The sequence below is a fragment of the Microplitis mediator genome, chromosome 5 (genome assembly GCF_029852145.1).
Source record: "Microplitis mediator isolate UGA2020A chromosome 5, iyMicMedi2.1, whole genome shotgun sequence".
NCBI classification, from domain to species: Eukaryota; Metazoa; Arthropoda; class Insecta; order Hymenoptera; family Braconidae; genus Microplitis; species Microplitis mediator.
This window is the reverse complement of record NC_079973.1, coordinates 23,698,697-23,715,339: the sequence shown is the minus strand read 5'-3', so window position 1 is coordinate 23,715,339 and position 16,643 is coordinate 23,698,697. Positions and strand designations below refer to the sequence as shown.

The 16,643-nt window shown below is 28.6% G+C and overlaps 1 protein-coding gene across 2 annotated transcripts in view; it reads right to left on the bottom strand.

Moving 5' to 3' along the window:
* The window catches only part of LOC130667508 (apoptosis-resistant E3 ubiquitin protein ligase 1), a 33,585-nt gene extending 17,391 nt beyond the window's left edge, over window positions 1-16,194 (bottom strand). The window contains exons 1-2 of one of the 2 annotated variants that reach the window (XM_057469135.1): window positions 15,836-16,194; window positions 15,317-15,514 (exon numbers count right to left, since the gene is read on the bottom strand). In XM_057469135.1, the coding sequence (XP_057325118.1) occupies window positions 15,317-15,494 (178 nt within the window). In that variant the 5' untranslated portion in view covers window positions 15,495-15,514; window positions 15,836-16,194. Of the gene's footprint in view, window positions 1-1,953; window positions 2,241-6,834; window positions 7,096-15,316; window positions 15,515-15,835 lie in introns of those variants that run through there. The other variant, XM_057469136.1, reaches the window with a different exon arrangement.
* Between the last annotated feature and the right edge of the window lie 449 nt (window positions 16,195-16,643).

Below are 16,643 nucleotides of genomic sequence, written 5' to 3'. Positions count from 1 at the left end.
ATATTTCTTGCGCCAAGAAATTCTTTTTTTCTGTGTAGTAAATGATTTTCAAAAGATAAATAATTTTGTCTCAGCGGAAATAACACTTGTGCAAAAAATATATTTTTTTTTTGTTTAATACTATCCGTATAATTTTGTTGTATGCATTTATTTTAGTCATTTATAATTTAAGAATATCTGCGCGGTGTTTAAATTTTTTATGCTATTAGTAATTGAGTATTTGAATTAATAAATACTAAATGGTATTAATAATAATGAAAGCATTAAATAGCTGATATAATAAAAAAATAACAAAATGGGTAATTTATAATAATAAAATATAAATTCAATTACCCAGTGGTTATGACTCGTTTGGAGTAAAAAGCTCTCAGCTACGGGACCCGTGGTAAAAAAAAAGTACTCTCCTGTATTATTTAATGTTCATTTGCGCATACGCTTTACTCATTGTTTTTAATGAACAAGTAGAATTCACTAAAATTTTATCTACGCTTAAAAATAAATATATATGTATGTGATAAAATTTATCATTGTCTCTATATATTTTTATTTTTACTCCTTTTTTTTCCTCCATACAAATTTATATAGACGGTATAGTCTAGTACAACAGTATTAAACTTTTAGATAAATTTACCGAGGTCGAATGCTTAATGTAAATGAAAAAAAAAAAAAAATACTGGTTGATTAAAATTTGCAGCGATATTTTTTTCATCTTGCATTAGACACCAGTCACTAGAATTTTTTTTTTATTATATACTATTATTGAGAGTATCTTTTTCACACAGAGAGAAATGTCAAGTAAATATGCCTATGGAAGCATAGTACAGTCGACTTCCATTAACTCGGACAGTTAATCCATAGAGGAGCGGAAATTTCTTGGAATTTCCTAGTTAACGGATACCCCTTCTCCCGTAACAAGTTAACTACACGCATGCGCACTTATATCACATGTATGATGACATAAATATACACAGATCCATACAAATGTATAGCATTGGGTGAGAGACAACGTAGCTTGTAGTGGGGGTTAAGATTGAGGGGAAGTTTCGAGATAATGGAATCCGAGTTAATGGAGTTCGACTGTAATAATTACATTACTCTATAGTTTGTATAAGCAGTCACATAAGAGCGGTGTGACACAAACTATAGAGTAATGTAATTATTACTATGCTGCACAGAAAAAAAAGTTATCTTGAGTCAAGAAAATATTTTTGAAGACAAACGTTTTCGGGAACCAAGTCAAGATTTTCTTGAGCCAAGAGAATTTGTCTTGGTTAAAAAAAATTCGTCTTAGTCGGAGAAGATTTCTACTTTATCTGAGAAAATTTAGGTCTCCAAAAAAATTTTCTTGAATCAAGAATATTTACGTTCAGTCGAGAATTTTTTTTTTTCTGTGTGCATAGGCATATTTACTCGACATTTCTCTCCGTGCACCGTAAAAGACTAAAAACAATTTTTAAAACAGATGTCTTAGAATTTTTCTAATAAATGCCAGAGTAATTTCTAGTAAAAAATTTATGAGTAGATGTAATAATAAAAGTAATAAATTCAGCATCTGTAACTCTTGACTTAATAAATTGAAACATCAATTATGGTTTCATTATACAATGTACATACATAATTGGCTTATAGTGAAGTGTTTTACTAGTAAAACGTGTATAACACAAAGCAATTTAATAATAGAAGGTGGTATATTAATATGTACATTGTAAAGAATATATAATGTATTAAAAATTCCAACAAGTAAATCATGAAAACGACTAAGAATAATAAAACTGATAAATATGTAAATTTATAGAAATGTTTGATAAACTGTACAAGTTTTCTTTTCTTTTTTTTTTTTAATATGCAGTCAATTCAAAGTTTTCATCAAGTTAAGAATGATAACTTTGAGGAAAATGAAACTTGAGAAAAGAATTGATAAAAAAATGATCAGAATTTGAATTTAAAACTCACCGGACGAGGAACTTCCACTCGGTCGCAGTGACATACCAATCGATGATATTTCATCGACAAAGAACTTCTTGTTTCGCTGTCCATTTCGATTTCCCGGATTTTTGTCCGGCATAACTCAATTTAATCAAAATTCCTTCCTTTTTTTATACCTTATTTTTATTTTATTTATTTGTTCCTCTATTCTCTTTTATCTTTTTGTGTTCTTTGATCTTCCGTTTGCTTTTAACTCAAGCACTCATATATTTCCCAACAACAATAATTGTCAACACATTGTAAATATCGCAAGTCTTGGAGAGAAGAATTGAAAAAACGAAATGAAAAAGTAAAAAAAAAAGTATTAATATTTCATAAAATAATTAAAGTTGTCAGTAAAATACTACACGTTAATTGCTGTAAGTAAAGCTGTCGATACTTGCCGGCAGTTATTAATTCAAGTGAGAAATATAATAATAACAACCATTAGTATCGTCTTATTATGAGGGTTTTCAAGCTTAAGGGGTAAACTTCCTCCGTTAAACTTCAAGCTCGGCTTCCATCTTATTTATAAAATGTAAAATTATACAAAAAGTCTACTACCAAAAGTGCATGTGTAACGATCAGAGAAAGCCTCGTGACCTCGCGTGGACTCTTGACCTTTCACTATAGATATCCTTTACCGACGTTACTTAGATACTAACGATCCTTTCTCAGCAATGTGTGCGCTTGAGGGATGGAAGTTTGGTACCAAGTCAGAGCATTACAGTGCCCGTAAAAAAGGGGGTTGTGTTGAGACAAAAAAGACCCGAGAGTGAGAAGAAATAAATTTCAAGATGCGATAGAATGAGTAACCGCTATATATATATGCAGAGACTAAGATAAGAGATAAAAGGGTAAAGTACGACTTATGTATGTCACACATACTCATGACTATGGATGAGAGGGTAGTCTTGAGTTGGCGCGAGCATTATGAGAGCCGACGAAAGAATCGATTTAAAAATTCTTGGATATGCTCTTTTTATACATTATATACTAACATAGCTTTTGGACTCAATACTACATATATGAATGTATGTACGTATACTAAACCGCGAAGCTTGGGATTTCATCCCTAATGCCGAGTTGGTTTTCAAACCGACTTTTTCTTTAGTGGAAAATTCTGTTGAGAAAATCTCAATGGATTTCTCGGTAACTTTTTTTTTAGGTAAATTTATAAAGTATGGGCTTGAACGAGTGATTTATGAAACTTCCAATAAGATAAAAGTGACGGTCAATAATTAATTGAAATTAATGGTAGGGTAAAAAAAATTAATCGGATTACCAGATTGAGGCGGTAAGTTGAGATTAATGTTCGATTAAATTTGAATAAATGAAAATAAAAAAGTTTTAGTTTGGGCTTGGGGTAGATTTATGAAAGTGAGAAGCTTGCTTTTGATATATTTATAGGCACGAGTTGTGTCTTATAAGATTTGCGAAGTAGAGGTGCTGTTACAGACAATGTAAAACGAAATAATGTCATGTTTATGATATAATGGAAATCTCGAGAGAATTTTCGTCCTCTAGTGGACACGAGGACGAAATGTAAATATTTGTAAAGCTGTGTGAATGTCTACAGGGTATTTTGTGCTTGTGAAAGTGTGATAGGTGAAGTATAAATGTTAAATGTGGGTTGATATATGTGGCATTAATAATCCACTATAGTTTCAGTTGATTTATCACACTGGACTTGAGTATTATTGAGCATAACGTGAATTTTATTTAGACTATTATTCATCCTCTATTGTTTAAATACATATATATTATATTCTTATATATATGTATATGCACCGTTAGAGTTAATCGATATCATTCAATTTAAAAATCACAGTAGGAAATAAAAAAGAAATTGATTGAAAAAGATAAAAAGGAGGGAATAAAAAAAATGTGAATGAGAGATTTAAACGAGATTTTCATCATTTCCACTGTAACTGCGGGATTTAGTTGTAGAGATTAAGTTATTTTTATTTTATACACTTATATTTTTTTATACTTTATGAAACTTTCTAATCATTTCTCTAATAGACACTTTAATAAAAAGCTATTAATAGATTTTAATAGAAACGGTTTTTATTTTTTATTTTTCAAAAGTGAAGTAAAAGCCCTTATACCCGCTCAGTCATTAGCTGCTCACTTTAACTGTTTAAGGGTTTTTTTTATAATTTTTATAAAAAAAAATTACAACTAGAAATATTATTATTGATAAATAATTATTTGTGAATCTAAATAGGGGAAGGGGGGGAAGGGGGTAGGGTAGGCAAAACGGGGTACTCCCAAAATTTTATAAAAAAAATTTTATATTTTAAATGGTTTTTAAACATTCCAAAATCACTTTTGTAAATATAATTGAGCGTTATTTTGAATTTTTTTTGTTAAACTTTTTCAAAAATCAATTGTCAGTTGAAAAATATTAATGACGTTTGTTTTATGATAAATACTATTAAAAATTGTTTTTTCTTCTTTTGTATCCAATAAACATGTAAAATATAATCTTTCTTCATGTAAATTACTTACAAGAAATTTAACTTAATCAAATTCGTTTAAAATCCAGAAATTTTTTTTTCAACGGTAACTGCAAATTTCTTCTATTTACTTTGAATTTCATTAAAAAAAAAAAGATTTAGCGTATTTGAGTCGTCGAAAACTTGGTATTTCCTTAAGTACCCCCTTTTGCCCCTCCCTTCCCTATATTAAAATATGATGTATCAAATTATTTTATAATAGATTATAAATTTAAATTAAATGACTGTTTTCAAAATCGCGCTCAGCCAGGGATTTTTTACTTTAACGTTCATTCGCTAGATTAAATTTAGGTTACGTCAAATTTTTTAAGAATTGTTATAACTTGTTTAAAATTCATGAAATTTTATATTATGAAAGAATAAAGTAGTATAATTTATAAATTATTTGTCCAAATCAATAAACTTATCATAGTTTAATTGATATTGTCTTTGAGCGACTATAGGGCCATGTGTTGGTCGAGTAATGGTACATCACAACTTTTAGTGAGCGACTATGGGTACACTCAAGGACCTTATTTTAAAAATTAATAATAATTAATTATCAACATTATTCTTCAAACTTAAATTTTATTCTAATACTCGAAAATTTCACAAAATAACTATAAAAAAAAAATATAGTTTTTCATTTAATTTATTAATTTATATTGAGCGATTTAATCTCCCTCTAATGAAAAGTGAGCGGGTATCGGGGCTTTTACTATATTTATGAAGATTTTTGCACTCATGTTTTAATTCATGAATAATATATATCCTGATTAAAATACGTTATGCTGTAAAAGAAGAAAACTTCATTGAAGTTAAAAGTTGAAGATTAAATTGATAAAAAAAAGTAGAGTAAAAATGAAAACTGTAAAGTCTTAAACGTGCATGAATTTTTGAGAAATAGTGAAAAATATGAAAATGTTAAAAGGGTTCTGAAAAAGTTATCAAAAGCGTGAAAATTCCTTCTGCATAAAAGATTGAATTCAAGTGATGTGTGGACTTGGAATACATATATATTTATATAGATGTATGTATAAAGTCTCGGCCAACTTTTAAAAAAATCGATTTCGGAGGTGTATACACGCAATCCGATGTATATAATAAAACATACCATATAGGTCGAGTATAAGCGCTATTATTTCTAAAATAAAAAATATTGCATTCATTAAAAAAATTTACTTAACAAGAAATAAAATGAAAAAGTTCGAGAGCTTGTGAGTTAAGTTCTGACGAATAAATTATATGGAAAATGATTGCGGTAGATATTAATATTAAAAATTTGAATATGTTTAATATTTAATATTTAATATTTTTTTTTCGTTAAATAGCAGTGTCAAGAACAAGCACTTGAAAATTTATTTATGTATAAATAACACGATATATCTGCAATGCAGAAGAATTAGACCAAGTGTGTACACAACTGACTTGCTATGGAACGAACGTAAATTCAAGTAAAACTTGTGAAAAGTTCAGATCTTGATCGTGTCGCAACAACACAGCTTAAGTTTATATCATATATATATATACATAATATATATACGTATTATAGTGGGAACTTTTAAAAGATCGAAACTATGACGTCAGAATTTGATCTCGTGTCTAAGAATTTACATAGTGTAGCATACGATTCATTCATTATATATATATTTTGTAATTTTAATTACGGTATTAAAGGTAAAGGCCAAACCAAAGGAGGATAAGGAAACGAGAACGATAAGCGGGTAATTATACATGTGTGCTTTAATATGTAGATATGGTTTAATTGCTAATTCGATAATATTTTGTATTACATTCGCTGTCGGCAAATTCCAATTTCTTTACCTACAGCATTTGTCGTTAACTTGATACATATTTATGTTATCTATACGTGAGTCTACTCGTTGCCATTTGAATTTATATTGAATTATTAAACAATTTATTCATTTTTTGCTCTCTCGAATTCAATTATTGGATATTTAATTATTTTCGGTTCTATGAATATTTTTTTAACAGATCACTTGTTATATTAATTGCATATAGAATAATTTAAATTGGATTGTAAAATTATTCTGTTGAACAATACGATAAACTTTATAGGATTATTTAAAAAAAAATCTAATAGAAGTCAAATAAGTGAATAAAAATTTTTTTTTTCATTTGAATGAGAAGATAAAATATATAATTTTGCAATTTGAATAGTAATGCAATGAAATATATAATATTCTGATAATTATTATTTAATTAATAAGTGATATTTGTAGCAATACGAAGTATTTAATTCGTTAAATATTTAATGGCGATGGTTAAAATTAATGAAAATATATAAGTGTAATTAATAATAAAAAAAAAAGATTTATTGAACAAATCACTTGAGAAAATGATTTACCTTCATTGTATACCGGATACTTTAGATTACACTACTAATATGTCTACGATGACAACCGCGATTTTATGAAGCTATTTATCAACGGCTTAAATGCCGTGCAAACATAAAACCAATAAGATGTAAAACTTTATTTTTCTTCAATTATTAAATTTAGATTTTTTTACAGGCACAAGAAATTTTTTTATCACCTCAGAATTACTTTTATATTAAATAACAAAAAAAATCTAAATTTTTGAATCTAACAAGGCCCCTCAATTAATAGTATTAATCAATTTTTCAAATAAAATGAACCTATTAATTTTTTAAACTTCACAATTTAAATAATTCTAACGTATCGAAATAAATATGTCAAAGGCGTGTAATTATCACCGTGTTATTAAATTTAAAATTACTACTCAGTAAATTTTTATTTATGTCATATCGACAATTTAAATTGAACATTTTAAATCACGTATCACGTATTTTAATATTTATTATCTATCATCAAATGCTGAATACTAAATTGTAATTTAAAATATTGTATAATAATAATAATAATAAAATAAAGATATAAATTATTTTTTAAAATTGTAGACACGCGGATAATACCGCGATCTGTACGTGTAGAGTCACGCTAGTCGACTGCATACAATACGATTACATGGCTCGAGCAACCCTTGTCCCCACCAGTTAAAGTTGCCACCACTTTGCGCTTTCCTACTATATACCTCTTCATCCTCATCTTCGTCCTCTTCCTCTTCCTCTTCCTCTTCCTCTATCTCACCCTCTATTTTTTACTATCTAACTCTTTTTATATCGTGCTATTGCACACAGAGCGCGTGTTCATCCCCATCAACCCTTATATGCCCACGAGAAAATATACATACAGTGGTGGCAAAGCTTATCACTCTCACCTTCATAGCTCATGCTCGCCCATATCCCTTATCTTTATCCTGATCCTACGAGTCAAATAGTAGCCATGATTTTTTCCTAGGGGAAGAAATTCTATTCCCTCACACATCGTGTCAGGTATCAATCACACCCTAACTGAAATATAATTTTCCCAATCTAATCGCAAATGCAACAACTTTTTATCCTATTAATCTTACAGCTTTTAATATTTCATCGCTATCATCGTTTTGTTTAATTCAATATTTTTAAATATCAGGTTACGAATTTATTTCATTAAAAATCCGATAATAAAAAATTTATTTTACTACACTCTAAAAAATAAATGCCAACTATCACCATCTTGTAATAGGGAATGATTACCATCTGTATGTGATCATCATTATTATGCTTTTATGTTAACTATCCCGGGTCATAATATCTAGCCTCAATCCAGCCTTACTGAGTAAAAAAAGCATTTTGAGCCTCAAATAATGCTCACAGAGCCTCAACGAGCCTCAAATGATCAAAGAGTCTCGAATAATACTAATTGACTCTAAATTACATAGTCGAGACTAGGTTCATTTGAGGTTCATCGAGGCTTATTGAGGATCTTTGAGCATCATTTGAGGCTCATTGAGCCTCTGTGAGCATTATTTGAGGTTCAAAATGCTTTTTTTACTCAGTGAGGCTGGATTGAGGCTTACTTGGGTTCGACGAGGCTAGATTGAGGCTAAATATTATGACCCGGGATTACTATCGGAGATGGTAAGCATTCTTATCTAGATGGTAACCATTCTTATCCGTGATGATAATCATTACTATCTTAGAAGGCAAAATTAAAAAATTTTTCCGACAAAGGAAAAATAACTATCGAGATGGTAACTATTACTATCGGCAATAGTAATTACTACTATATGAGAAACGAATAGTTAACATAAAAGCATGATAATGATTATCACATACAGATGGTAATCATTCCCTATTACAAGATGGTGATAGTTAGCATTTTTTTTCAGCGTCATTATTTTGATTTTCATTTCCGATACAAAAGTTACTTTTTTTTATAAGAGTCTTATAGAAATTAAAGACGAGTTTGTAACAAAAGTATAATAGCATTTAAATTTATAATACGAGATATTCATGTTAAAGTTTATTGGATAAATGTTAAGTCAAGAGAGTCACATCAAGAGTGAATGTTATATATGTATTTGTAGGGTGTACTCAAGCGTAGTAAATCAGATTAGTCACACGGTAGTCACTTTGCACAAAATACTGTATACATAAAGACACAGGGCAGTGGGTTAATTATTCGTCTTGTTGGTGATTTCGTTTTAACGGCTTCTATGTAGACTCTGTTCTTGATTGTATTATAAACAAGTATGTGTGCTACGTATGTTTATGTTTAATGTGAATGGGTAGATGTTTAAGGCTTAATGTTTAATGTCAATTAAATACTTTGGAAAAGTTTCACTTCTGTTGCTAGACTTCCCTACAAAAAAAAAAATGATTATATCGAGCTGGTTTTTAAAAATAAGTTGTCTACGTACTTTGTTATTATTTTTATTTTTAGCCATATTCTTTAAAATTTCACAAAGACAAGAGAACTCTTGATTAATTAAAAAAAGTGCAAAGTAGTGTACACGATGGTACTCAGGATGGAAATAAAATAATTAAAAAAAAAATGCTATTGAAAAAATTTCTCAAGTTGAAATGATGAGATTTTTTACTACTTGAAAACTTCAACAGTACAATCCAATAGTTCTTGTAAATATTATACAAATTCAAGTACTATAGCCTTTGATGCCTTATTTACTCGACTTTAATTTATTTTTACTCCAGTTTAATTCCGCCGCATTATGTGTCATAATAATTTAGAAAAAGTTTACAGAAAAGAAGAGTTCGTCCTCATAACAGAAGACGGGAGAATGAACAAATTCTTAACAATCCAAATTTGGAGTGACAAACATGATAAGCTTACGGTCACAAACGAAATTGTTATGATTACAAATGAAATTGTGTCGTGACTTACTAGTCGATTGGTTACGAAAACTCATGATATTCATTATCAATATCATCTTAGTTGCTGGAAACTAATTCCGGCGATTTAGTCGTGAGAAAAAAATAATAAAAATGAAGTTATAGGGCGACAACTGCTCAAGTGAGTTAAAAACAACCCCCTGCACTAGAAAAATGATAATAGCAATTAAGGGAAGCTGTGAAGTCTTAGCAGGAGAGCTATAGGCCGCAAAAATGGGCAAAAATGTCCATTCTGGCCGTATAATCTTAGAAAAAAATATCAAAAAATGAAGTTATAAGGCGACAACTGCTCAGGTGAGTTAAATACGACCCCCTGCGGTAGAAAAATTATATTAGTAAATATGGAAAGCGATAAATTTTCTGTTAAGAGAGCTGTTGCCACCGACAATGGGGACAAGTGCTAATTCGTTACCCTTAGTAATTTTAGCTTATGAGTACAATAATTCTGTCAGTGCTATAAATTTACTTGATTTTTCCAACAAATCAATGTTTTTCCTGTAACGCAGCAGTTTTTCCGCAGTTATAAACCATTGCTAGATGCAACAAACAATTCGCTAGTAACAAAAACACCGTTATTATAACGAATTGTTCGTTATCCGTATATTAAGGCAGAAGTTTTATACTGTGTTTTCATGTCTTCTGGTTACAAAAATTTTTTTTCCGTGTTATAATAAATAGTACCTCTTATGTATGCATTGAGTGTAATAGAACATCATAAGTAGATATATATTTTCATTTAAATTCAAAATATAAAGTTTCATGATATAGTTTTTACTTTCCGTATTTCCTACAACAATTTCCTCGATCAACTATAATACATCTTCCGGGTTTTGTTTTTCATTCTATTTTTCCCTTGGGATGACAACATCGGAGAACTAGTATAATATAAAACCGGGTAATAGAGGGGTTGGGTGGATAGGTGGTATTTTATATATGCAAACATGGCACAGTGACATTACTGCCGTCGACAAAATGAGCTCTTCATCTCGCCAATAACGCTCACTAAATTTACATCAATATATGCGCAAGCGCTCAATATATATATATATTTTTTTTGTTTTTTTGATATATAGTTTCAATGTGAAGCAAATTGGACTGAGATAAAAACAAATAATTGTGTAAGCGAGAATTTTTTTTTTCTACTTCCCGCTATAAAAATTGAAAATTTTTAAACAAACGGAAGTTATTGGCTTTGTTCCGGTTGTCGAAAATCAACTTTTAATCAGATCTCGGCGTTTTGAATTCCTAGGAAGCTACTGTAACTATTACCAGATAAATGTCCGCGTGTGTGTGTGTGTGTGTATGTGTGTGCAAGCCAATTTTAATCGTACGACATCTTCGAAACGAATGAACCAAACGTTCTTGGCGGTAATCGAAAGGGCTCATCAAGACTTAGATCTGATTAGATTTTGAAGTCGATCGATCGAGTAGATTACGAGTTAAGCGAAAAATAAAAATTACAAAATTTTGTTTTTGAAGTTTTTTTTCGTTTAACTTGTAAACCGCTCGACCGATTTGATTTAAAATTGAAGCGAAGCTAAGTCTCAAAAGTAATTTCGATTACCGCAAAGACGTGGAAATCGGTCGATTTGTTCCAAAGATATTTTTTTTTAACGCAAATTTAATCTAAATTTCTTTCTTGAAGATTTTTTTTTTATTATCAAGTTTTACAAGTGATATTATTTTTATAAGACATTAAGTTTTGCTCTTGTGTATACGAAACAATAAAATTCGCGCACACCATATTTAGTGGGCTATAAAATAAAGTCATAAAAATATTGTACTGCTGGTTTATGAATAATATAGTAATTAAAGTTTTTTTTATTAGATAATTTAAAATTTTCGCTTCTAAAATTATGACTGTAAATAATAAATAAATCTTTAAGTAGCAAAAAAAAATAATTAAACGAATACTGTAAGTAAAAAATATATAAATTCGTTTGTTTAAATTGTGTCGAATAAATGCAATTAGTTGAGAATAATTGGAACGGAGCCAAAATATTGATTAGTTGTTTAAAAAAAAATATGCTAAAGAAATCATAGTTCGATCATACATTTTGTTTATCGAATTCGTGTTTTTATATTTTCATATACTGTATTCTATAAAAGTTTATGAATATTATACATTTAAAATGCATTATCTTGATGAGGAAGATAATGGATTAGAATTTATTCAAAAAGTTTTTCGATAAAAAGAAAAGTATAATAAAATATTGATAGTATAAAAAAGTCCAACTCGTTCCGTCGACATTTCGGGGTATAGATTTTATGTTATTCAGTTTATTACTTTTTTAAAATCAAATTTTCATATTGTAGAATTTCATGAGAAGATATTGCTTTAGAGAGAAAACTTCAAAAAGATATGGCACATAATATTATTTTATGAAATGGTAATCTAATGGACTAAGTTATTAGTGAAGAGAACTGGGTCTTTACAACAGTTAGTTAAAATTAATGCTAATTTATTAATTGGCATTTTAATAGCATAAGTTTTGAGCAGACAGAACTTTGAACTTAAAAATGTTTCTTTATTTTTAAATTCTGTACTAAAATAAATCCTTTAAAATATTTTCTTCCTTTTACTGAACACTGTAATTTTATTTTAAGACCATAAAAAATTGGAAGTAAATTTTCGGAGTGGATTACACAGAAAAAAAAATTTACCTGAAGATCGTAACGTTTTTCGCGGAACGAAAATAAGAAAAAAGAAATGAGAAGTAAAAAATCTACTGGATCTAGATTTCGTAAATGTTTCGCACGTTACCCGAAAATGACAGGCCACCCCCAACTACCCCTTAAGTCGCCATTAGACACGAATTTCATGAATTATTTTCATTTTCGTTGCGTGAAAAACGTTCCGATCTTCAGGTACAGGAAAAAAAAGATTTTTTGGCCCAAAAAATGTATTCTTGCTGTAAGAAATTTTTTGCATTATGATTTAAAAATGATAATTTTCCTGGGGTGAGGAAATATTTTTTTAGGTAAGAAATTGTTTCTAATCCTCATAAAATTTTTATTTTTATTTCATGATGCAAAATTTTTCACGCACCTAGAAATTGTTTTTTTCTGTGTATGGATTTCATTTCAGTCGCTCGTAGTTCCGGAGTTTTAGAAAAAATCAATCCGCATACGGAGTAAAGGGGAACTTTTTTCAGCGGAGTAATTTCGAAGTGATCTAAATTTGATATAAATCCGCATTCACTCCGATTTGGAGTTTTAATATTAAAATAAACTCCCCTTCGGAGTGAATTTTACATCAAGGGGATTAAATAAATACACAGTCATAAGCTTTCACTTCGAAATTGATCCGCGTTTACTCTGCAAATTGTTTTCAGTGAATATTTAAGATTTCTTTAATAAAATAAAATTTTACTCAAAAAAGAAAAAGTCACGTAATTTATCATTTCATGTAATAAAGTATGAAAGATTTTAACGTTGATATATGAAGTGTAATCCTTGATAAATTGTCGAACTTTATTCAGAAGCGTATAAAAATATTTTTTAAAACTTCTTTATAATGTTTAATTTTTGTACATAAATTTACATTTAAATTTTTGATGAACAGAATTTAAGAGAAAAAAAAAGTCATTTCGAAGAATCTCAAATTACTGACGTTGAAAAATTAAATATAATTTTTCGAAAAAAAATCAAAACCTTTTTATGTAATTAATTTAAAGAGGAAAAATATTGTACTTTACAGTAATTATTTCAAAAAATTATTTATCGATTATGAAATTTGATAAAAAAATATAAAAATTAATTTCCAGATCATTGCAGTATAACGTAATTTTTATTATACTTTTTTCAATGCTGCTGTATTCTTTATATTATATTTTTTATTAGTTATTTCAAGCTTTTCGCTATAAAAATTTAAAACGTAAAAAGGATTCTTATTGGTTTCGACAATAAAAAGTTTAAAAGAAGGCTATTAGATACTCAATACGATAAGATTTATCATTTAATTCGATGACTCGACTATCGAACCGGAAATTACAAGGAAACAATACAGAGAAACTCGAATTCACTTTTTTTATTATAATGGCCTCTTTATTTCCCGCTTCAGTCGTTTGTTCTTCACCCAGTTCAAGTCTTCAAACATTTTAAGGAATCAGAAAACTGTGATTTTCATAGATCGATAAAATTCGCTATTTCTTTTGATGTCTCGGTCACAGCGGAAATTATATCAAAGATAAAGAAGCTCGATCACACATTTTCTATCATTTTTTTTTTGTTCTACTTTTTTTTATTTTTCAAGTGTCATCCCTATCTAATAGTAAATCAGGGTCAAGATTTTTACGACCAAAACTCAAGAACACTCAAGTACACTTTTCTTGAAATAATAGTTTATTTTTTCTTTCTATTTGTTTGTCAACTCGTAGACCAAAAACTATTTTTTAAATTTTTGTTTTCCGTGACTAAATCTACGGGACTACAAATTAAATAATTTGTCCCCCTACTGCACTCCACGTATTACCAATTAAAAATTATAAAAATACTTTTATAAGTGCTTGTGTATATATTAATCGATTCTGTGTTTATTATTTTTTTTTCGATTCTTTTATCGCATTTCCCTTATGATCTCTCTGTTCATCTCGAGAAATATAAATTACCATAATAATAATAAATACATTACTACTTTATAAAAGACAGATTCTTTGCCAGCAATAAAATAATTGTTCAATAGAAAAATCAATGATAGTAAAAGCAGCAGACATACGACAATTCTTACATTTTCAAATAAATAATTTTATATTAATAAAATATAATTATGAGTGTGAATGTATCTGACAATTGGCAATTTTTTTAATTTCCCAAGTAGCACACTTGACTTTGTGACATCTATAAGATGTCACTTTTTTGACACATCGATAAAATGTTGATAGAACGATCAGAAATTTATGTCGCCGAAAAAATATCTAGTTAAAAGACTTGACACAAGTGACGTCAAAAAGTAAATTATAAATAGTGGTAAAATAAGTCATCTAAACGACAGTAAAGTTGGCGGACATCTGACAATTTTTAAAACTATAAAATAATAAAATAAAATTGTTTGAACAAAAAAATAAAAAAATGGGCTTTTAGAAAATTCTAAAATCACTGCATGTATTTTTTTTACTTTATCAATTCAATTGTTTATTTTTTTTATATGTAATTTAAAAATTGTCTCGTGTCTGCTATATTTACATTAATGATTTTCTCTGTCACCGAAACCAACATTTCCATGTCTTATTTATACCAAAAAAGGTAACTTTGAGCCAAAGAAAAAATTTGTCTTATCCTTTTAAAAGAAATCTTACAGTTGTCTCTGTGCTACTTATGGATAATTTAAAAATCAGTACACGCATTTTTTTTCTAAATAATTTTTTAAAACTAATTATTTATGAATTGTCTAATGTCTGCTACAATTACACTCATAACATAAATAATTTTGATAAAAGCACATGTAGAACTTTTTAAATTTTTACCGCGCATTGTTTAGATAATTTTTCTTGATAACGTTAATGTGTAATTTGTTGATGGAAACAAAAAAATTTTTGAATGTCACGATTATCAGTATTACAATAATAGTCCTCACCTTTTTGTTTAAAAAGCTGTCGATATTGCGGCAGTCCATTTTCAACTAACCATTGATCAGCTTCAGTTAAGTCACCATTGTTGCTGTTTCCAGCAGCTAACATTAAAAGTTTACCAAGTGACAGCACCATGGATAGGGCCAAAAATATTCCCGACAATACCGTAGACCATCGTGCCATTGCTCAGGATCGATCTTCATCTGTAAAAATAATAAACAGAAAAAAAAAACTATTAAATTATTAACTCTATCTTTTGAATTCAAATCATGATATTTAAATATTCATAAACCATAAATTAATTAAATATATAATTTATTCATTATTCACTATCACATTTCATGAAACTAAAAGCACATTCATTTGAATCCGATATCTCTTGTTGCATTTAATTAATTTATTAATTTTATGTAAATAAATTTACTCTATTTCATCTTCTGTACTTTTAAAATAAAGAGGTTAATTTATTTTTAAATTATCTAAATAAAAATTTAATTATTTGAATTTTAAAAATGATATCTTACCACATTTTTAGGTGCTAATTAATTTAAAATTGTGTTTTTTCAAATTTAAATATTAAATTACAGTAGTTTTGATGATTTGTTTAGGTTTAGAGTAAAGATTGTTGATGAACGGACATAAACACAAGCAGACAGAATGCACATAGCGGCAAATTTACACTGACACTGACATTGATATACTTGTATTCATTTTTTTTAACAGTTAATTTATGAGAGTAATATCTGTCGATGAGTGATAAATCATCATTAATTTGATACCCTACGCGGCTAAATGTTATTTATCAGGTAATTATTAAGTTATTATTAATGATTGTCTGTTATTTAAAGTGTTTGTCTATCGAAAACAGAAAACAGAACACTGTTTTTATAAGTATGACGGAACGGGTGACATGCTAATGTTTTCCGAACACCGAACTGACATCTAGGAGGGAAATTTAAAATGATTTCTGTTGGTAAAATATTTAATGTTGGTAATACAGAAAAATTATCTAATAAAAATTTTTTAAATATAAAAACCCTGATAGCGACACTCTAAATACAATTGCTTAGCAAGTTCTGCAGTGAAACACTTACGGCTAACTTTAACGAAAAATTTCTGGCAAGTCTTGGGTGGATAATACTTGCGTGCAAGTTGATGCAAATCTACGGCCGGCATTTGAATGTAATTTGACAGAAGAACTTGCCGTCAATTTTAAGTGAAACTTTCAATCAACTTAACGTCATTGTCTAACAATAACACTTGTAGTCACATTGAATTCAAGTTTACAAACAATTTACTGTCAACTTAAAGGTAACAGCTTGCTCTCCAACA